Source organism: Onychostruthus taczanowskii, unplaced genomic scaffold (genome assembly GCF_017590055.1).
Source record: "Onychostruthus taczanowskii isolate IOZ18803 unplaced genomic scaffold, ASM1759005v1 scaffold43, whole genome shotgun sequence".
In the NCBI taxonomy this organism is placed as follows: Eukaryota; Metazoa; Chordata; class Aves; order Passeriformes; family Passeridae; genus Onychostruthus; species Onychostruthus taczanowskii.
This window is the reverse complement of record NW_024501792.1, coordinates 3,449,239-3,472,207: the sequence shown is the minus strand read 5'-3', so window position 1 is coordinate 3,472,207 and position 22,969 is coordinate 3,449,239. Positions and strand designations below refer to the sequence as shown.

The 22,969-nt window shown below is 46.3% G+C and overlaps 1 protein-coding gene across 3 annotated transcripts in view; it reads right to left on the bottom strand.

Annotated features, from left to right (window-relative positions):
- Positions 1-22,610, bottom strand: part of GRAMD1B (GRAM domain containing 1B) — a 113,448-nt gene extending 90,838 nt beyond the window's left edge. The window contains exons 1-2 of one of the 3 annotated variants that reach the window (XM_041413771.1): positions 22,159-22,610; positions 8,439-8,516 (exon numbers count right to left, since the gene is read on the bottom strand). In XM_041413771.1, coding sequence (XP_041269705.1) covers positions 8,439-8,516; positions 22,159-22,520 — 440 coding nt within the window. In that variant the 5' untranslated portion in view covers positions 22,521-22,610. Of the gene's footprint in view, positions 1-8,438; positions 8,517-20,452; positions 20,563-22,158 lie in introns of those variants that run through there. The other 2 variants (XM_041413772.1, XM_041413777.1) reach the window with 2 other exon arrangements.
- Between the last annotated feature and the right edge of the window lie 359 nt (positions 22,611-22,969).

The window sequence follows — 22,969 nt, the reverse complement described above, 5'->3', positions numbered from 1 at the left end:
AGACCCCCAAACAGGCCCATATTCCCATGGGAATGGCATTGAAACAGCACGAAGGTGTTCTGCAGAGCCAGCACTCAGCAGCCAAAGGTTTGGGGCAGGGCTCATGGAGGGAAAGGAAGCAGGCAGCAGGGATAGCTTAAGGAAAAGTATTGGGTTAAAGTTGGAGGAGAAGAGGCAAAAAAAGCAGAGGGGCTCAAGGACAGAGCTGGGCTGGTGCCATCCCAGTGCCTGACCTTGTCCCACACACGCCAGCACCTTCTCAGCAAGATGCACAACCAACACTCTGCAAGGCCAGGGGAGTGGAGGGGGAGGCAGAGAAGCAGAAGAAGAAAGGCAGAGGTCAGCGAGCACTCACACGGTTACAGTCATCGGCAGCAAGGGGGGATCTGTCCCAGGCCAGCTCCCAGCAACCTGAGGGAGCCTCCCTGCAGCAGCAGGGGAGGAAACACCGCTGGAGTCAAAGAGGATAAAATCCCAGCTGGGTTACACACGCACAGTGGGGCAGGGGGAAAAGCAGCACAGAGCCGTGACCTCGGAGTCCAGCGTGGAGGGATGCAGGGCTGCCATGGGGACAGCCCTGGGATGGCTTTGGGGCTTGCTGTGCTCACTGCAGCCTGGCCCCAGAGGAAGCAGCAGTGACGAGGCTGATGAGAGGGCAGAGCTGAGCAGAGAGCTCCACGGAGCCGGAGCTGCGCAGGAGGCAGCGGCTCGGCTCTGCTCTGCTCTCAGATTTCTCCCATCGCAGGCAATTCCATTTTAAAGGAGCAGCTGCCTTGGAGCCTTTTTGCCAGATGCACTGCTGCTGTGGGGTAAGGTGCAGAAAGCTGAGAGAATGAATTCTCTGTTGAAACAAAGAGAGCTGGATGGTAATGGTTACTGCAATGGAATTCTCAAGGGCAGAACTGACCGAGCAGACTACCACTATCCCAGCTTTTCCCAAATCTCCTGAAACAGGAGAAAACACCTGGGGAAAAGTGTGGATGCTCAGCTCAGAAGGAAGCCAGGGGATGCCTTGCAGAGGTAAAATCCATGAAAGGATGTTCCACACTCCTCTTGAATGGTTGCTACCTCTCCTTTTGACTGCTGACTGTGAAACATGAAGATGCTCGCATTTCCCAAGGTAACCATTGCAAATCTTTTCATATTCCGAAGATTCACAGCACTGAAAGCACACAACAGGCCACGATGAGGTGTGTGTGTGTGCTGACTGCAAAGTCAGGAGCCAGCTGCTTTGTTCAGCTCTCTCCAGCACAACAGCAGGAGGATCCTTCACCAAACCACTGCAAAACACCTCGAATTCCCAGTTCAGACCAGTGGAATTTTTCTGTTCCTACAGAGAATGAAGAAGAAATGCCCTGCAGTGAGCAGCTGCATTCAGAAACAGCTGATGGCTGTGAGATCCAAAGGTCTCTGTAAGGACAGCAGCACAGGCATTCCAGCTGAAGGAAGCATTCCCAGATCCCTTCCCAGCACCCACAACCTGCCCAGCCCCAGGGCAAGCTGAGGCAGCACCACTGTGCCTCAAGAGCAATTTCTCCTCCAGCTGCTAGGGCAGAAGGATCAGCATGCCCTGTGCCTTCAGCTTCCCTCAGCCAGGGCTAACCAGCCAAAATCCAGTTTATTGAGGGCCCAGATCCTCCAAAAATTCAAGGGGGAGAACAAAAGGAAATATGCTGTAAGAAATAAATGTTTTTCTGCCCTCCAGCCCTGCCTGCCGATGTGTTGGCTCCACAAGTGGGTTTTGTCTCACTTATCCCTGTACTATTTCTCCTCACCTGTGCATTTATCCTTTCCCTGCCCACTGCACATCAAAGAAGTCACCACAATTTGAGAGATTTTGCCCCGTCTCATCCCCAAGATTAAGAGAAGCTTGAAATCTCTGAGATTTTATTAAAAACAGGAGCAGATTAAAGCTGTAGCAACCCAAGGGGCTCCTACCTTGAGACACCCTTTCCACTCCACTGCTTTGAGGTAAAAATCTCTGTAAAAAGGGAAAATATGGCAGTGACTCCTCACAGACACCAGCAGCAGCAGCTCCATCTGCCAACTCAACCCTTCAGCACAAGAAGAGACACTCTGGGGTCCAGCTAGGCTGTCTGACATCACATTTTAGAGTTTTATTAAGTGGATACACATTTCCACCTCCCAGGAAATCTTCTGAAATGGGAATTTCCCCTTTTAAACCGGATTTTGGCTGCAAAGCAGCTAAGGGATGTGTTCTATTATGAGCATTCTCACATATTGTTTGTCTTCTCTGTTGGTTAGACCCACAGATAGAGTTCTGTGTGTCTCAGATCACTTTTCACTTCCCCTTAACCAGCACACCAGGTCCCAGAACACCCCCTAGGAAATTCTACACCCAAATAATATTAACCAAATACTTTTGTCACAACAGCAAACCGGATTTGCAATGATTCACGAGGAAAAGATGTCAGAAAAAAAAAGTGTTCCTGAAGAGCTGCATCCCATCCCACCCCATTTTAACCGAGCACCACCTCTGTGCACTGCACTGCACTCAGCAGCCACCCCACACAGGGTGGAAGCAAGGGGCAAATTCACTCCCAGAGCTTTTTTTTTTTTTTTTTTTGTGCAGCAGGAGCACCAGGCACACTCATGGCATGAGTCACACCTTGCTTGCTGATGCCAGCCCAGCTGAAATGTTCTCAGCACGAAGGAAGGTGGGTTTCTGTGACAGGCACACAAAGAGGTGTTGCCCACACTCTGCTTTTTCTCAGGGAACGCTGCACTCATTTCCAGCATTCATTCACTCTGTTATCATGACTAGTACAGCCAAAATTCCCAAATCCTTTGGGTTTGGGCCCATGCAGTAAGACTGGAAGGACACTTCTAAGCCCCTAAAGGCATCCCACAGAGCCCAGCTTAACCAGGCATCCCCGTGAGAGGAGCTGGGCAGCTCTGACCTCGAGTTTTACAGCCAAGTCTGCAATGCAAACCCCAAAGCAGCCCTTCCCTGCACAAACCTGGCCACACAAACAGAACTAACATCAGGCTGCCCTGTAAACCCTCCCGAAACCCTCCCTTCTGTGCCCAACAAACCCTCCCAAAACTCTCCCCTCTGTGCCCAACAAACCCTCCTAAAACTCTCCCTTCTGTGCCCTGTAAACCCTCCCAAAACTCTCCCTTCTGTGCCCAACAAACCCTCCCAAAACCCTCCCTTCTGTGCCAAACAAACTCTCCCTTCTGTGCCCAACAAACCCTCCCTTCTGTGCCCAACAAACCCTCCCAAAACTCTCCCCTCTGTGCCCAACAAACCCTCCTAAAACTCTCCCTTCTGTGCCCTGTAAACCCTCCCAAAACCCTCCCTTCTGTGCCCAACAAACCCTCCCAAAACCCTCCCTTCTGTGCCAAACAAACTCTCCCTTCTGTGCCCAACAAACTCTCCCTTCTGTGCCCAAAAAACCCTCCCAAAACCCTCCCTTCTGTGCATCTTTGACAGCCCCAGCTCAGGCTGGGGGAAGCTGGGAGCAGTTAAGTTCTGTGCGACTCTGTGATGGTGAATTTTATAGCAGGACTGAAGTTTCAGTGCTGCAACAGGAGCCCACAATGGCTTTGTCTCTCTTTCCTGGTCTTGGCCTTGATTAGGCCAACAACTGGATCGTTTTCAGGCAGTCAAACAGGCTGAGTGGCCACACATCCCCTCTCAGAAGGGGCTCCTTCTCTGCGCTCGGTACCGGGCGGAAGGAGGAGCGAGCAGAACAAATCTGAATTAATCCCCTCAACGAGCAGCCCTGCTCTGCACAGCCAGTTGGCACCTCACTGCTTGGGAAAGCAGCCCTGAGCAGGGCAACAAAGCTAAAATGGGAGCCATCTGTACCACGGGCACTGCCTCCCTGCAGGGCTCTGCTGAGGGCAAAGCCTGGGCACTGCCAAGCAGGGGAGCCACACCTGGAGGCTCAGGAGCACAGGGAAATACCTTTGGGTCACTCACTCCCATGGAAATTGGTGTGAGTAATTGAAAATAACAGAAATATGCAAGTTACAGGCCCCAAAAAAACATCCCAGCTTGTTCTCCACTATAATATTCCGAGAATTCCAGCATTCTCAGGGCACAGAGCTGATGGGGTGCCCATTCCTCACAGCCTGGAAGAGAAGTGTGGCTCCACAACAAACCTCTGCTCTTGGGAACAGGAAGGGAGGGTATGGAGCCTGCCCAGAGTCTCAGAGGAGGAGAAAGAGGGGCATTGAACCACCTCTGCACCTCCTCCTCGTGTTGCTGAGCATCACTGCTGATGTCTGCCAGGCCTCCCCTGCACCCAGTGACAGCACAGCACAGCAGGGCTGACCTCAGCTTGGCTAAACCAGCCCACAAGAGTCAGAAACACTCCAGAAAAGTCCAGAACTTTCAATAAAATCCCCAAAAGAACAGTGGTGGCATCTGAGGAACAGAGGGCACGTGGTGTTTTCATTCACTGACTCTGCCAGGCTCACAACCCAAGGGGAACAAAGGTGAGCTTAAGCTGCTCTTGTCAGCCAGAGGTGAGATGGGCAAAAAAGATCTAAATATTAACCATCTTTTTTATAATAAAAAACCCCTTCCAGCAGTCTGGTTAAACTCTGTATTTAATATTAAGTCAAACTGGCTCAGAGTTTGGAGCTGGATTCAAATCCAAACTCAATTCCAAGCGATTGCAAAAGCACCAGGGCTCTGATCAGGGAGCCTGTGAGAGCTCAGCAGCCTCCAAGTCCTGGCAGAAGAGTTTTAAAAACCTCCCTGAAGATGATCCATCTGTGAGGGGTGAAAGCTGCTCAGGGGTCTGAGTGGATCAGGACTTTCCTGCCGAGGATCTGGGCTGGATCTTTGCAGGAAAAGGGGCTCAGAATGCTGTGCCAAAGGGAAAAGGACAGAGGGAGAAAGATGCAGAATAAACAAGCCCTAAGAACATCAATAATATAGAATTTATCCATTTTCAAACTTTGACCTCTTTTCTGCTCTCCCCACAACTTCCTGGGAAAATTCAAGCAGCCAACAGAATTTCTTCAACTTGTCTCTGTTGCAAACTTTCCCCTAATTCCCTTGAAAGCTGTCTGGTGAATTTTGATCCATTCTTTGAGAAATCTTTATGAGATTGCTCAGAGCAACAGTAAGCCCTGCAGCCCTGGAACTGCAGAATTAGGAACTGCACAGATTAAGGAACTAAAATGACATGCAGGATATATCAGGGACAGAGATCTTAAAGTTAACTGTGCTTCCCCATTTCCTCCATTAGATATGATCTCTGTGTAAATCATTTGGATTTACAGCAGTGTAAATGTAAATAATTTTGATTTATTTGGGTTTTTGTGTAAATAGTTTTTTTGATTATCTCTTGTAAACTACCTTTCACTTCCCTCTCCTCCATTTCCAACCTTGCTTTCCATGCTCTCCTCTCCTCAGCAGTTTCTCTCCTCCTTAGTCTGAGTCTAAGGACTAATTTTTCCTCTGGTTCAGTAGCTTAATTTTTAATTAAAACACACTTTGCATCCTTAAACCTGATGGGTGCCTCAGACAAAGAACAAGTCCTTGGATCAAGCAGGGACAGGCTCATGAATCTGGGGTTAATTTGGTGGAAATTCAAGGTAATTCATGCATAACTTTGTCTCCTTTCAGTAATTGCGGGGTCTCTTATGTGCACACATCTCACCCAAATCTGTGCCTCAGTCCCAGCCTTGGAATTATTTTAACTCAAGCACAATTATTTGAAGCCTCTGCCTGAATTTGTACTTACAGAGAAGTGGTGTTTCAGCATCTGAGCAACTCAAACTAAATTCCCCAGCTCTGTTTTCCTGTGATGTGAAGGAGGAATTCTCCTGATTTCATAAACAGCGACACAAGTGCCTCACCCAGGCAATCAGCCCAAGCCCTAAACTCACACCCAGCCTCTTTCCAGCACATCCCACTAAATTCTTCCAGCTAAAAACACCCATAAAGGAGATTATTACCCCAAAATGAAGTGTGGCTCCCTCTCAGCACAACCCAGGCATGGCAGAGACAGAACTTACGTGGATTTGCAGAGGGAAAGTTTTTTCCTCAGGGAGGAGACGCAGGGGTGGCACACACAGGATGCTGTGCCAGGACAGGGCTTCTGGACCATGGCAGCACCTCCCAACCCTCCAGGCAGCACTCACACCTCCAGAGGAAGGATTGCCAGAGAGCCCCAGATGCATCCAGGGCAGGGCACAATGTTCAGCCTTCTCCTAAAACCTCCAGGAGCTCCCTTGGGAATCCCTCGCTGGGAAGGGAGCTCCACCAGCAGTGCCTTTGGTGAGGATCCTGCCTGGGAGGATTCCAGCCATCCTCAGCTGGGTGTCCTTCCTTTTCCCAAGCTCAGAAGCAGCTCAGCAGCCCTTTGCTTTTGGCTGGGGCAGCTTCTTTCAGCACTTTCCCAGCTGTGCTGGCTCCCTGCTCTGAGCATCCCGGGCTCCTCCTGTTCCCGCTCTCCTCTGGGATGCCAGGGCAGCGTGCCAAGGCAAGGTGCACCTCCCAGGGCACAGCACCTGGCTCCCTGCCCTCCTTTCTGCTCACATCCTCCAGCTCTGATGAAGCCCTGGGTGCCTGTGGGGTTTTTAGGGTTTTTTTTTAAGCCCTGGTGTACAATAGTGAATGGATAAGTGACCAGAACTGCCTCGGAGTTCTTCAAAACAGAAACTCAGAGCTTCAAATCTGTGCTTGGAGGACCCTTTGTTACTGGTAGGAAAAAAATACCACCTAAAAGCAGCAAAAAGAAATGCTCCTCATTCAGTTTCTGGGGATCTAAAGGATTCAAATGCCTCAGAAACAACCTGCATCTGTGTTATTTGTAAGAGCAGACAGCAAGCTCTCAAAGGCTCTGTTAGCCTTCTCACTAATTCCTGTCCAGCTTACTTTAAAAAGTGTGTTTGAGTTACTTTTTGGTAAAGTTTCATGAGCACAAACCACCAATATCCAAAGGAAGACTGCACCAGTGGAGGCTGAGGGAATTACATCAGCAATGAGACCAAAAAACCAGTAGAAAAGGTAATGTACTATCCCTCACATGGATAAATTTAGGATCCATGCAAATAGAAGTTAATTGTAATTAAATTTGGGCAGCAGGAACTTTGCTGGTCCTAAATATAAGAGGTCAGCAGGCTCAGCATTGCTCTGGCTTTGCATAAATGGTTTTGAGATCTGCCTGTGCTGCTGAAATCAGCCCCTTCCAGCCAGGAAAATATTATCACCATCCTAAATGCTCCCTTTAAAATCCATCTGAAGCGGGCAGCACTTCCAAATGATTCCCTGCTGCTACACCCAGAAATGTTTTAACAAATCCTCACCCTGTTTCACCTGTGGAATTCCAGCTGAAATGGAATTTCACCTCACCCAGAGGTGATGCCCTCAGAACCCCCCTGCTCTGCTGTCCCACTCTATTTCCTGGCTGCAAACAGTCACCTGTCAGTCAATTAGGGATGTTTTGTTAATTAGTCCAGGTTCCACAGCCACGGGGAGATGGGTAATTGGAGGAGAAGGTGAGCTGCAACTCCCAAGTGCTGATTCTGAGCCAAAACCCCTCGTGGGATATGGAATTTTAATATGAGATGTTAATTGGCTCCTTAGGGTCACTCTCAATTCCTGCTGTTTCAGGGGCTGGATGCATTTTCCCACTTTCAGGCTGATGGAAAATGCATCTAACATTTCTAAAACCAACATAAATCACATTTCTTCTTAGATGGCTCTGAGAAGTGCAAGGAAAATAAATCAGTGATAACTCAAGGCTCACAGCTCATGGCCAGCACAAGAAAACTCAGCAGATTCAGGCTCAAAAGTTGACCTACAAGATGCAGCACAACTCCTCATCATGTGGCTCTGAGCAAAGCAAAATCCATAAATCATGCATCCAAATAAACACCAAAAATCAGTTTTCAACAGCTTTTGTGCCAATGCTGCAATTTGAAACTGTCATTAATCAACCCAAATTAAAGTTTCTTCTGGAACTTCACTGCAGTTCTCACCCAGGTGCTGCACACAAATTAACCCAGCTTAGATCTAGAGTTCAGGACTGCCACAACACATCAAAAGTGAACAAAACAACCAGGCTCAGAGGTGTCTTTGCTGAGGACAGGATCCCCCCAGGAAATTCCATTTGTGGGTTTTTAAGGATCAGAGGTGCTGGTTGCCAGCACACAGCACGTCTGATGAAGCTGCTGCAGCAGCTGGAGTTTGGGGAATGAGCCCCCAAAAGAAAATTCTGGCTATTTCAGGGGCTGGATGCATTGTCCCATGTTCAAGGTGATGGAAAATGCAGCTTTTTAGACAAAAATACTGTCTGGATTCATTGTCTCACATTCAAGGTGATGAAAAATGCGCCTTTTTAGACATTGATAAGACCAATTTAAACCCCATTTTTTGTTAACCAGCTGTGAGAAATACAAGGAAAAGAAAGCAGCTCGGCAGGTGAGGTTTCACTCGGGCACAGACTCACCTGTCCTCGCGCATGGAGGGGCTCAGGAAGCGGGCAGAGTCATCGTCGTGGCTGCTCTGCTGGCTGCTCTGCTGGCTGCTGGAACACAGAACAGGCACAGTCAGAGCTGGGCAGGCTCCTGGGGACACTCAGCTTCAATCCAGACTGAGCAAAACGCAGACAGAGCTGGGTAACCGCCTGTAAAACACCCAGCTTCAATCCAGATTGAGGAAAACAGATTTGTCTGACCTCCTCTAAAACACTCAGCTTCAATCCAGATCATAGAAAACAGATCTGTCTGACCTCCTTTGTAACACTCAGCTTCAATTCAGTATGAGGAAAATATCTTTGTGACCTCTGGAACACTCAGTTTTAAATCCAGATCAAGGAAAACACAGACAGAGCAAGGGAACCTCCTCTGGAACACTCAGTTTAAATCCAGATTGAGGAAAACAGATCTGTCTGACCTCCCCTAAAACACTCAATTTTAAATCCAGATCATAGGAAACATCTGTCTGACCTCCTCTGGAACACTCAGTTTAAATCCAGATTGAGGAAAACATCTTTGTGACCTCTGCAATATTCAGTTTAAATCCAGATAATAGAAAATAGATCTGTCTAACCTCCTCTTTCCTCAGTCTTAAATTCAGATTGAGGAAAACATCTTAGTGACCTCTGGAACACTCAATTTTAAATCCAGACTGAGGAAAACACAGACAGAGCTGGGTGACCTCCTGTAAAACACTCAGCTTAAATCCAGATTGAGGAAAACAGATCTGTCTGACCTCCTTTGGAACACTCAGCTTCAATCCAGATCACAAAAAAACATCTTTGTGACCTCAAGAACACTAAGCTTAAATCCAGATCATAGGAAACAGATCTGTCCAACCTCCTCTAAAACACTCAGCTTCAATTCAGATTGAGGAAAACATCTTAGTGACCTCTGGAACACTCAATTTTAAAACCAGACAGAGGAAAACACAGACAGATCTGTCTGACCTCCTTTGGAACACTCAATTTAAATCCAGATGGAGGAAAACACAAACAGAGCTGTTTGACCTCCTTTGGAACACTCAGCTTCAATCCAGATCACAAAGAAACATCTTTGTGACCTCAAGAGCACTAAGCTTAAATCCAGCTCATAGGAAACAGATCTGTCCAACCTCCTCTAAAACCCTCAGCTTCAATTCAGATTGAGGAAGATATCTTTGTGACCTCTGGAGCACTCATCTAAAATTCAGATGGAGGAAAACACAAACAGAGCTGTTTGACCTCCTTTGGAACACTCAATTTAAATCCAGATGGAGGAAAACACAGACAGATCTGTCTGACCTCCTTTAAAACACTCAGCTTAAATCCAGATTGAAGAAAACAGCTTTAGGACCTCTGGAACACTCAGTTTAAATCCAGATCACAGAAAACATCTTTGTGACTTCTGGAACACTCATCTTAAATCCAGATTGAGGAAAACATCTTTGCAGCTTCTGGAAGACTCAGCTTTAAATCTAGGTCAAGGAAAACACAGATAGAGCTGAGTAACCTCCTCTAAAACACTCATCTTAAAACCAGTTTAAAACAGTTTAAAATCTCTTTGGGACCTCTGGAACACTCAGCTTAAATCCAGATCAGAGAAAACAGATCTGTCTGACCTCCTCTGGAACACTCAATTTTAAATCCAGATCAAGGAAAACACAGACAGAGCAAGGGAACCTCCTCTGGAACACTCAGCTGTAAATCCAGATCACAGAAAACCTCTTTGTGACCTCTGGAACACTCAGCTGTAAATCCAGATCACAGAAAACCTCTTTGTGACCTCTGGAACACTCAGCTGTAAATCCAGATCACAAAAAACATCTTTGTGACCTCTGGAACACTCATCTAAAATTCAGATGGAGGAAAACACAAACAGAGCTGTTTGACCTCATTTGGAACACTCAGCTTTAAATCCAGATCACAGAAAACATCTTTGTGACATCTGGAACACTCAATTTTAAATCCAGATCAAGGAAAACACAGACAGAGCTGGGTAACCTCCTGTAAAACACTCAGCTTCAATCCAGACCACTGAAAACATCTTTATGACATCTGGAACAGTCAGCTGTAAATCCAAACGGAGGAAAAGAGATCTTTGTGACCTCTGGAACACTCAATTTCAAATCCAGATCACAGAAAACCTCTTTGTGACCTCTGGAACACTCAGCTGTAAATCCAGAGGGAGGAAAACACAAGGTTCACGCTCCACATTTGGGGTTGAAAGGAGGAACCAACAGCAGGCTTTAAGTTTAAATCTGATTCACAACTAGCACGAGGAGTCTCTTAATTTCACTGTGAGAGACTTTCCCGAGAACTTCCTGAAATATAAAAGTGACCTTGCCCATCACCTGGGCAGCATCTCATAATTTCTTACAGGCAGACACTCCAACACCAAGCTGCTGGGTGTTTATACCCTCCCCAGTCCCGGGCAGAAGCAGAAAAGGGCAGTAAAAACCAACTTTTGAAGCGGCCAGCGCTGAATTCCTGGCCAGACTTGCAAGCTGAGCCCACAAGATGTCACTGTCCCCGCTGAAATGGGCGCTTTGTGGGTGATAATTGAATTTCCTGGGCATTTATCCTGTGGAGCTCTCCTGGATCCCCCTGTGGCAGCTCCAGGGGCTCCCCAGGGTTCCTGCTCAGCTCCTTCTGCCCCAGGGAAGGCTGGAGGGGCTCCTGGCCAGACCCCCCTGCTCTGCTGGCTCTGAAATCACGGCAAAGCAGCAGCACAAACTTGTCTGGGAGCTCAGACTGGGGTAAATGTCTCTCTTGGCAGGATGGAAATGTTAAATCCAGCTAATTTAATTATGTATCACTGCCTGCAGTCACAGCTCTGCTGCACTGCACGCAGAAATAGAAATCATCCATGTAAAACATCCCAGAAATATAAATATGGGATAAAATAAACCTCCACAAAATTACATCTTTTCATTCCAAAGAGCAACTTTATCCAGTAACATCTATTTTGGGGAAAACTTTTGGGTAGCAAAAGTGCAAATAGCACATTTCCATGAAGTGTACTTGATAATTAAACCAAATAAAGGGATGGGTTTTCTCTTCTCCCTTTTGTTTTTGCCAAAGAATTTGCAGTTTTCTGCAAGGAATAAAAAGCCAATTAATCAAAATTTCATTTAATTTTTTTCCTCAACCACCTTCTTTTGACCAGCTGCTTCTCTGAGGCCATCAAGGGCTCCACCTTATTGAAAATGACCTTTCTGAGAGCACAGCACCTGGCTTGGGGACACGTTTGGCATTTGGGAGACATCACCTGGCACTGCCCTCTCTTTGTGCCTCCCCAGAAGTCATTGTTGCAGTCGTGAGAGAGAGGAGAGCAGGCTGAAGCATTCAGGAAAGTGAAATTAGTGATCAACAGTTATAAAAATCCTTGAAAAACAGAAATACAGAAATCAGCCTCTGAGGCTGGGCTTGGGAAAGCACAAAACTCCTGCAAGAAGGGAAGGAGAATTCTGTATTGGCTCCCAGCTGTAAATCAACAGCTGCGTAAGAACAACACGTTCCTAAAGCAAATAAACATTTTTCTTGCACTTCTGAGCTTCATTGTGGCCCAGAGGACTGGGGAAGAGCAGAGGGGGAACCACATTTACCCTCCTCTGCCAAAGCAATTCCCCCTTTTGATCAGAGCAAGCATTGCAGGGATTATTTCTCTAATTTCTTGTTTCTGCATAGAAAACCCTCTCACCCAGCATTCCCATTTCAGAGCAGATGGAACCAAACTTACCCAAGGAGAATTCCCAGGCTGTCCCAGGCCAGCGGTGCTGGGAACAGCACGTGCAAACTCCCTTTGGGACAGCTCAAATGAACCTTAGACCTCTTCCTGTTCATCCACCCCATAAAGTTCACATTCCAAATGAAGGTTTAAAATTTAACAGGAGCCAGGTATTGCCGCTCATTGAAATTCAACACCTCAGCTCCAGACTGCGAGCAATTAAAAACTCCGAGAAAAATCACTTTTTACCCACCTGTCCCTTCAGCACGAGCTGTGCTGTGCATAAAGCTTTGGGAGCTTTTCACACAACATAAAATTATTTCAACCTTCTGGCTGTTAGGCAGTGAAGCTGTTAAATTCACTAAAATGCTCAGAGTGGTTGGAATGCAGAGCCTGTTGTTTTGTGATGTTTTTCAGTCCATTTGAGGATAACCTGCTATTAAGTGTTCCTTTGGAACTGCGTAATGACAATTTAAAATAAAAGGAGATGAAGAAAGGTGGGATTTGTTCTGAGGAGTAACACGGAAAGAAGTATTCAGACAGCATTTTGTATCCACAGAGAAAGTCAAAAAAGCTGGATAAACTCTCAGGAAATCAGCAAAACAAGCTGCTCTCATTCCAAAGCTCAAGTGATAAACTTGAATTTGGAAAAGGTTTAAATCTTCAGGTGCACAAGCCCAGGGTGCCCCTTTTGTTGCTATAATTTCTAAGGCAATAAAAATACTTTCAGCTTTGTGCCCTGCGGTTTTTCCTTAATTCTCATGCAAACTCATTAGTCATTAGTTTAGAAAATAAAGACAAATCCTCAACACAGATTAACCAGACCTTTTAACAGTTAAATCTTTGAAGATGCTGCTTTCAGCACTCTGGATAAAGCAATTTATCCAGGTAACAGTTAAATCTTTGAAGATGCTGCTCACAATTTATCCAGTAAACCCAAGCACATAAAACCCCATTTTTCTACTGACTAAACACAAGGGGTTCTGATCCCACACACTTTGTTTGAAGCAAATTTGAATTTTGCTGTTGTTGCCTTAAATATTTCAATATTTCTCTTGCACTTAGGAAGTCCTGAGCTATAAACTAGATTTTGTACTATTAATATTCATTTTAAAAAGGCAGAAAAGTCTCATTTTATTCCGAGGTTTCAGTCTCTGAAGGATAAGGCAGAGCCAGGATCTCTGATTTTATGCATGAACAGCCTTTCAGAGCTCAGCAGGTCTCCCACAGAAGATATTTATCACAACTTCACAAAGTTCAGGCACTCAGGTCAGTGTTTGCACACCAAGAACCTTCTGGAGCTCCTGTGTGTGGGTGAGAAACCCACTGTGCTTTTCTACCTCCAGGTGGTTTTGGCAGAATTTTCATCCAAGGATTTTTTTTTCAACACAGTGAAGGATGAATGGGATAAGGGAAGAAATAGGGCAGAAAGAGCTGGAAAATGGGCACAGTTAAAGAGTTTGGAGCATTATCAAAAAAAAAAGAAAAAATCCCAGCTATTAGTGAGAATTCCAGGTCTGAACCCAGATGAGTATTTTGTATTCACTTTGTTTAATTAACCTCTTTATTCATTAGGCTTTGTGTTCAGTATCACCTGCTTCCAAAAAAATGGAAAAATTGACAATTGGCAATCAGGGATACAAATTCTTCAATTGTTTTCAACAACTTTGGCAACAGTTTTAAACTGAAATCTACCAAAATATTCACAATACATGAATGTTTTCTCCAACAGATTTGGGAACTGAAAGATATGCAAACAAATTATACACAATTATATGTTTAAAATCAAACACATCAAGGTTTCAGTTAAAATTCACAGGGTTTTTTTGGTTATTTGGACAACTAAAGGCTTTTTTTTTATTCTCACAGCTGCAACCACAAAGACCTGACTCTACCTGCCTAAAATCTATAGTAAAATAATAATAAATTAATAATAAAATAATAATAAAATAATAAAAACAAAACAATAAAATAATTAGGGTGCCTGAAAAAACAGCCACCAGAAATAGGATGGCAGTGTCAAAACATTCTCACAGCTGCAACCACAAAGACCTGACTCTACCTGCCTAAAATCTATAGTAAAATAATAATAAATTAATGATAAAATAATAAAAATAAAGCAATGAAATAATTAGGGTGCCTGAAAAACAGCCACCAGAAATAGGATGCCAGTGCCAATAGCTGGTGTGAGTTATGGCTACTTCCAGACTGGCAAAGAAGTTCTCATCATGCCTTTTAAAGGGTTTTTACACTTTAAAATCCATATAATTTTAACCCAGAGCTCAGTTTTAATTAAGTCTAGAAGATTTGCAATGAAAATTGAATGTTTTAGAGGGTGATGTGCAAAGGCTCTTCATTTGAAAATTCTCCTGGTGAATCCTCCTGGAATTTTTCTTCTGGAAAATTCTTCTTCTCATCCATGTTCCCTTGACAGCATAAACAGGGCAATAAAAGGAGATTGAGCCCCAAGCTTTGGGCGTGGCAGAAGCAAAGTTCCCGTGAGTGTTTTCCCACAGGGGGCTTTAGGAGCTCCTCAAAGACAATTTTATCTTTCCATTCCAATTCCCAATTTCAATTCCCAGCTTTGGCTCTGCTCCTCCTTGCCAGAATGCAGCCCCCACCTTGGATTTCCCAGGACCAGCAGGAACATCCCTCCCATCCCTGCTGCCTCGTTTGCCCTTTAAAATTCATATAATTTTAAGCCAGAGCTCAGTTTTTGCTACTTCCAAACTGGAAAACCCAGTCCCTGTACCCCAAACCCACTGTGGGGCAGGGACTGAGCCATGGCAAATGTCAGGAGACTCCTGCAGGAGGAAATCCAGGATGGAGGGACACCAAGGGGAAACCCCAGCTCCAGGGGTACCAACCAGTCCAGGAGGGCTGTCCTTGGGCAGCCCTAAAGCTTTCAGCCCGAAAATTCAAAACCTAAAACTCAAAACCTAAAATTTAAAGCCTTCAGAGCCAGATTGCCACGGTTGCTGCAGGCTCCCGGACTTGGAGAGCGCGAGGAAAGTCCCAGAATGTCTGGGTTGGAAAGGACCTTACAGCTCATCCCATTCCACCCCTGCCATGGGCAGGGACCCCTTCCACTGTCCCAGGCTGCTCCAAGCTCTGTCCAGCCTGGCCTTGGACCCATCCAGGGATGGAACAGCCACAACTGCTCTGGGCACCCTGTGCCAGCGCCTGCCCACCCTCCCAGGGCAGGATTTCTTCCCAAAATCCCATCTCTGAGCCTGCCCTCCTTCAGTTCAAGGCTGTTCCCCTTTGTCCTGTCACAGAATTCACAGAATTCACCCCGTGTCCTTGTGACATCTCCCTCTCCAGCCTTGTTGTGACCCCCTTTAGGTACTGGAAAGGCTTTAATGTCTCCAAGGGATTCCTGAGAACCAAACAGGCACCTCCTGCTCCAAACCTTCCCATCTCAGCTCAGTTTCATGGATGGGGAGGGTGCAAAGCCGTGTTTGCAGTCTAAACCCGTTAGAAATGATCAAAAATAGATAAGGCACAGGTGAGATGTCACCAGAGCCCCAGGATGAGCGCCACACTCAGAGCTGGAGGGTGAACCTGCACTGAGACCATCACCTCTCCTTGCTGCAAAGGGTTAAAAGGGCCGAGTCCTCTCCTCTCACCTCATTCATTTCACCAAGAAAAACATCAACACCAGCCTCCCCCGCGCTCCAGACAAGCCCTTTCACCAACATCTTATTTACAGACCAGCAGCAGACTGCTCTGTTTCCCTGAGCTGGAAACAGAACCCGTGGAAAGCCACGGAGATAAGGAAAATGGGAATTAATTGTTAAATTCCATCGGCAGGCACAGGCAGGGCACGGATCTCAGATGGCCCAATGGCAAATATTTGCTGACCAGATAAGATCAACAGCATTTCAGTCCCGGGCTGTTTGTAAATCACTCCTATTTAATGCTCTTGGGTGACTGGTCACCCTAAACCACACAAATACTGGAAGGCAAATATTTTAAAAGAAAACCACAAACTACTGCACAAAGGCGGTGAGGTTCACCCAAAAAAAAAGAAAAAAAAAAAAAAAAAACAAATACCAGGGCTGGCAGAATTCACAGTCACTTGGCACAGACTACCAGAAACAAATGGCAAAAAATCTGCAATCCCAACAAACAGCACACCAGCACCCCCAGGAGACAGGGATGCAGCAGCTGAGAAAGAAAAAAAAAATCACTTTTTTGGGAGCACTTTAGGCCTCATTTGAACCTGCAGGTTCAAAAAGGAAAAAGTTTCATTAATACAGAGTTGCTACCAAGCCATCATTTGTGTGTTTTCAAATTTCAGATTAGAAGAGGTACCACATAGATATTCCTAAAGACCTGGCTCAATTTCCATAATGGAAGAGGATCTATCACCTTAATCTTTTTGTTTTTCACTTTTTTTGATCAGTAGTTTCTTAAAGAAAAACAAAATCCCATCACTGAGGTTCGTGCTCATGGATTTTCCAAAGCCACCAAAAGCAGGGAAGAGCAGCTGCTTCCCTCGGACACCAACAACTTTCCCTCCCATGTGACACTTGTCTTCCCTAAATCCTCAATTAACCAGCTCCAGCTACAAGCAAAAATGGGAGGGGAAAAAAATCATTTGCCTCTTCCATGATGAAATCCCAGTGAAGCCGTCAGTTCTTCACACAAATGAGATTTTTACAAGAATTCCAGCAGAAATGAGCGAGCCCAGCGCGCACCCACTTCCCAATTCCTGCTGTGCTGCTCAGAGAGGAGCTGCCCCATTTCCTCCCCTCCCAGGCACAGCTGGGAGGTGGAAGTTCAGCAAAAACCGAGAAGTGCAGATTTTAGAGCTGCTCATTCTGCAGCTTCTCGGAACAGAGTGACCAAAACCCCCCAGGGCTGGAGCAGCTCTCTCCTCACCGGGAAACTCCTCCAGGATATTCCCAAAGACTTGGGTCACTTTTCCATCATGGAAGAGGAGCTATAACCTCTACAACCTCTAATTAATCTTGCAGCTTTTTGGTTTTTTACTTTTCACCATCAGCAGTTTCTTAGGGGAAAAAAAAAGAAAAATCACATCACTCAGGGTTTTTCCTCTAGAAAATACCAGAAGGTTTTGCACACATGTTGAAGCTAGAAAAAGGGGAATGACCATTAATTTATTCCCAGTATGCTCAGAGTGAATTTCAGACTCAGGGTTTTTCCTCTAGAAAATACCAGAAGGTTTTGCACACATGTTGAAGCTAGAAAAAGCGGAACGACCATTAATTTATTCCCAGAAATGCTCAGAGTGAATTTCAATTTAATTAAGGAAGGCAAAACATGATGGGCTACTTGAAATTAAAGGCTCATTTGCCTTTATAAGCCAATTCAAAATATCTAAGCCACCAATTTGTAAATAATTTTAGCTCAAGTTCCAACAAATCAATTAACTGTTAACTAATTTATATCACTAGAGCGATCGAGAGAAAGTTTTTTAAGGAAAAAAGGAGATTTTTTTTTACCTCAGAACATGAAGGGAAGCAGCCTCAGAGCCCAGAGCTGAGCAGTGCTGGAGCCTCCCCTCATTTGTTCCACACTTTGAGATAAGTTATCAGGATTTCATCTGAAAAACCTCCACATTTGCGTAGCTGGCAGCTCAAGAAACCTCCAGCTCCTCAGCACAGACACTTTTCTGAGCTGGGACGGAATTCTTCTCATAATACACTTCATTTTTCATGTGTTAGAGGCATTTTAGGACTCAGACAAGTCTTTCCTTTTGGGTGAATCCACAGTGAGTGTCAGAGTTTCCAGCAGAAAACCAGCCTGAGTAAATTCATCTACAGAAGTGTCAAGAGCTGCTGCATGAACTGCTCCAGCAAAATCCACAAGTTTTGCACTTTTAGCAGCACCAACATTTCATCCTTAAGCAGTCCTGATCTTAGGCCAAAGGGAGAGCTGTCCTTAAATTAAGCCTGAATGATCTACTCAGCAATTCTTGCCCCAAAATCACGTGCAGGTCCTGAAATTACAAGCGAGGCTGGCTTGGAGAGGTAAATAATAAATTAAAGCTGGTCAACTGCCTTATGCCCACATCAATGATGCATGCAGGTTGCATGCACAGCAAAATGCCACCAGATTGAAGAAACATCAGCATGTCTTGATAAAAAATTTAAATAAAAAATTGTGTGCAGAGTTCAGTTTATAAAGGTAAATAACTTAATTACCTGGCTGGCAAATGGTGGCTGAGGGGTAGAGGAGGAGCTGTCTGCATCCCTCATAAAAAACCATCCCATTTATCATATGTACAGCAACCTTGAGCTTTGGGCCATCATTCTTTGAACAAGGACAATTTCAGGGACAGTCCTACCCCCAGGAATTGCCTTCCTCACACTGAACACAGAGTGTCAGGGGCAGGAAAGGCTCTCCCAACCATCCCTGGGGTTTGATGGAAGGAAAAGAACATCGTCCCTCCTGCTCTGTCAGCTTTGAGAGAGCCAGCAGGTAATCAAAGCTCACAATTACCCAGGCTGTTAAAAACTAACCAGCACGTGGGAGTTTCCGGGTGGGAAAAGCAGACCTGGAGCATTAGAGACAGCGTTTGTTTATTCACTTGGATGCTGATGGCCACAGAATTCTTGCTCGGGGCCCTGAGAGCAGAGCGAGGAGCAGCTCAGCTGGGGCACAGCCTGCTCCCTGACAGCTCTCCTGGGAAAACCCTGCCACCACCCAGCTACTGCCCGTGGGACGGGATAAAAGGTACCCAAAAAATGAGATTCCAGCAGAGAAGTGGAGTGATTGGCAGCAAACTGTGTTTATTTCTGTTTGTTTCTCCAGCAGGGGCCACAGCCTGCTGCTTTCAGCAGGTAAATTTGGGGATTTGCACACCTCATGCAGGGGTACCTGCACTCCCAGCACAGGGTGGCACACGCTGGGGATCCCTGGGACACTGTCACTGACCACTGCTGCCCTGGTTTTTTAAGTTCTTCTAAACCTTCTGATGTTTACATTCCTGTAACGAACTTTCTCGTGCGCTTTTCTCTAATTAATTATTGTTTTGCATTCTTTTCTGGAAGAGGAGAAATTTGCTGGACTGTTGGCTTGTCCAGTGGCTTTGGAGAGGTGGCACTGTCACCCTCCAATCCACTGTCACTTTTGAAAATCTGTAAATGCTGGAGTCAGAAATTCAACTGCCTCCTTTTCACCTTGGCGATCCCAATGTCCGTGTTGGTTATTTTGTGTCCTAGAGTGACAGACCACCAATGGAATGGAAGAAATGAAAGCCTGGTGAGTGATCTGCTGCACAACATCCCTCAGCACAGCTGTCCCTGCTGCCCTCAAACATCACACAGCACAGAGGTGACACTGGGAGATGTGTCACCAACAGCACAGCAGAGCAGAGGACAGAGCAGGGGCTCTCTCTGACCCTGCCACAGCAGGAGCAGCAAACAGGCAATTTCTGGTTTATAGCAAAACAGCTTCTTGCCCTGCAAAAGTTACATTTCACTGGGGGCACAGCAAAGTTTACCCCACATCTCTGTCAAATGAATGCCAGAAACCCCTCAGGGTTTCTCACCCTTTCCATGGCCAGCTCCCCACAGGTTCTGCTTGTGAAAAATGTGTATTTTATGATTGGCTTTTCGCAAGTATTCAAATGAATATTAGATGTGTTACGTTAGAAAGTTAAGCTGTATTAGTTTTCTTAAGTAGTGTGTTAAATATAGTTTTAGCTTATAACATAATGTTAAAATAGAAACTGTGCTATGTAAGATACTTTTTTTAAAGAGAGGAAGGAGGTATGCACACCAAGACAGCAGCCACAGGACACCTAAATCTTTCAGAGAAAAAGAATTTATTGCTCCATTACCAAAAGAAACTAACTTCTTCTTGCCTCCCTCAGCCCTGAAAAGCTGTCAGGATTCAGAGGAAGAAGCTGACACTGACCAGACAGAATCCTGTGTTTGAATGGAATTTATGCATCATCTATGAGATGTATGAATATGCAACAGGCTGTTGCTTTTAAGGGTTAATCCTCTGTTAACGGGTGGCTTATGTTGCCCAGGAAGAGATACCTGGACTGTCCCTAACTCTTTGTTCTTATTGTCTCCTACTGTCCTAATCCTAATTGTCCAATTTTTCATTACTCTGATTTTATTACTATCTTTATAACCATTTTATTACTATTAAACTTTTCAAATTCTAAAACCAAGCGGTTGGCGTTTTTCACATGCTCCTTGGGGCTGTTTGCTGCTGCGGTGGGAGAGGCCAGGGATGATCCCTGGAAAAATGCCAGCTGAGAGCACCGTGTTTCCCGGGGCAGGAGGGGTGGATCTGGATCCTGCTGCACTGAAGAAAGGAGGTGCCAGGCTGGCTTTGGTGTGCTAATGTCCACCACTTCACCTTCCTTCCAGTCACTGCTTCCGAAACATCGCCAAAAAATCCCTTGGGGATGAATGAGCAGGAAGTTGTCAGCGTGGCAACGTATGTAAACAGCAAATGTATAAGGAAATGTAGCTCTTTCTTCCACCCTCACACCAAAAGCAACGTGTCTTGGCCTGCCTGAAACTCACTCACCATCAATAAATCCAAATTAAATCCTCAGCTGAAGGACTGGATCCTTTATCCTGTGAACTTCTGAGCATAACTCTAATATTCTGACACTTCAGCACGTGCCTCATGTGTTATCTTTCCCATTCTGCGTGCTGTGCCTGAATCCCTGCTTGCACCACCACTGCTACGTGAAAATCAGAAATATTTCCCAAATCAGAAATATTTTCTAAATCAGAAATATTTCCTAAACCAAGAGATGTTTTTCAATGTTAACTTGCTGAGAGGGATTATCAGATCCTCAATGGCATGCATTCATTGATGAAAGTTCTTTAAAAATTAATAAGCTGACAGACTGACCTTGCTAAAGGGACCTGGTGAAAGGAAAATTATCAGATAATCAGGGTGGATATTCAAAGCTCTGCCCTGTAAACACTCAAGCACCACAGCAGGCAGTGAGTCAGTGTGGTTTGGTGGGCACAGAAATGTTAAAGGTTTCTCTTTTTCTGGAAGTGCAGCACATCCTTTAAACACAACCCCACAGATCAGCTGCACAGGAGCTGCAAACAGAGGAAGAAAACTTGGCCTGCACTAAACCAGACTTAGGATTTATAAACTTATATCAATTTCTTGGAGAAATCTTTAAAGTGTCTTGTGTGTTTGGGCCTTCAGGAAAGGTGGATTGTTAAAGGAAGAGTTAATTCCCCTGCATGTACATTGTTAAAGGAAGAGTTAATTCTGCCGCATGTAGAGTGTTAAAGGGACAGTTAATTGCACTGCATGTAGATTGTTAGAGTTAATTCTGCTGCATGTAGATTGTTAAAGGAAGAGTTAATTGCCCTGCATGTGGGGTGCCCTGCAGAGGGTTACATAAGGTGCAGCTTTATCTCCTGTGGCCACACAATACAATGCCTGGGCATGAATTCCCTGTGTTGACAGGCTCTTGGAGGCCTTTGGGAATGATTTGTGCCCTTTCCAGCCAAAGGACTGTGTGACTTTCAGGTCTGGAAAGCTGCCAAGGACTGAGCCCAGCCACCTTGACACACAGACCCACTGGGCTGCTTGGTGTCTCTCTCTTGTCCCCTCTTTGTCCCAGTACTAAGGATCTCAAGGGAAGTCTCAGTGGTGGGAATGAGCATCACCCAAAAACACTGGCAGGGTTTGGCATCGTCACTCCCACGCAGGCAGTGCCAGCAGAGAGGTCACTCCTCTCTCTCAGGTCTCCTCAGGACACCTCAGTGAGGTTAAATCTTCTCACCCACTGGCTCAGTGTCACCTGGAGGACCACGAGCGAGGACAGAGCCTTGCCCTGCCATTCCCAAACAGCTCCCAGGCCTTTTCCTCTGGCACCAGCACATCCAACCAACACCACGCCACATTCCAGCCAACAGGCGAGGACAAAATCCGGGAAGAGGCACATCCAGGGGAACAACAGACCCTTCCAGCCTATTTTGGGCAGGGAGCAGGGAAGGGAGCGGCCAGAGGACCTACCTGCTCTCACTGCACTCCTTCTTCTCTCGGACGCGCAGCCACTTCCGAAGGAGGAAGCGCTTGCGGCGCGGGGAGGCACTGGGAGTGGAGCAGTTGGACCAGGGGGTGTCCTCGTCACTGGAGGGGGTGATCTCAATGGATGGGAGCTGCAGGTATTCCTTGCTGGAGGAAGGAGACTCCTGGTACCTGCCGGCCTCCAGGCTCTGCTCCTGCACGTTCTTCATCCGCCTCATCTTGAAGCGCTTCCTGCGCAGGGTCGGGGTGGACGAGCTGGACCAGGCGCAGCCGCCCTCCAGCACCTGCTGCTCGGGGACCCGCAGCGCCGGGAGCTGCAGGGTTTCTGTCATGTTGGCAGCTGGCATCAGACGCCCTTTCTCCTTCTGCTCCCACCCCCAGGCACTCGTAGCTCTGATCTCGGCGTAAACCACACCGCAAAGCCACAACTCGCCTTCCTCCTTCCTCCTCCCTCTCTCCCCGGCGCTGCCCTCCCTCTCAAGCAGGAAACCTCATGTTCTTCACGTGCTCTCATTGAACAACCGGCGCGGTGGGAGGGGATGGCCGCGACACACTCGTGTCACAAGGGAAGCCAGTTTCAAGTTTCTTTTCTCCTTCTCTCCTCTACAAAAGGTCCCTCCCCTGCCCGCTCTCTCTCAGAGCAGGTTTAGCACTGCCACAGGGCTTGGCCGGCTTTCAGCTGCCCTCCCCAGCCCCCCTTTGCCTTCTGCTGGCTCAGGAAAGGAAAAGTCTCCCGGGGCTGCTCTAGGCAAACTCGGCTGCGGTTCTTCTCGAGAGACGAGGCAAGCATGGAGAG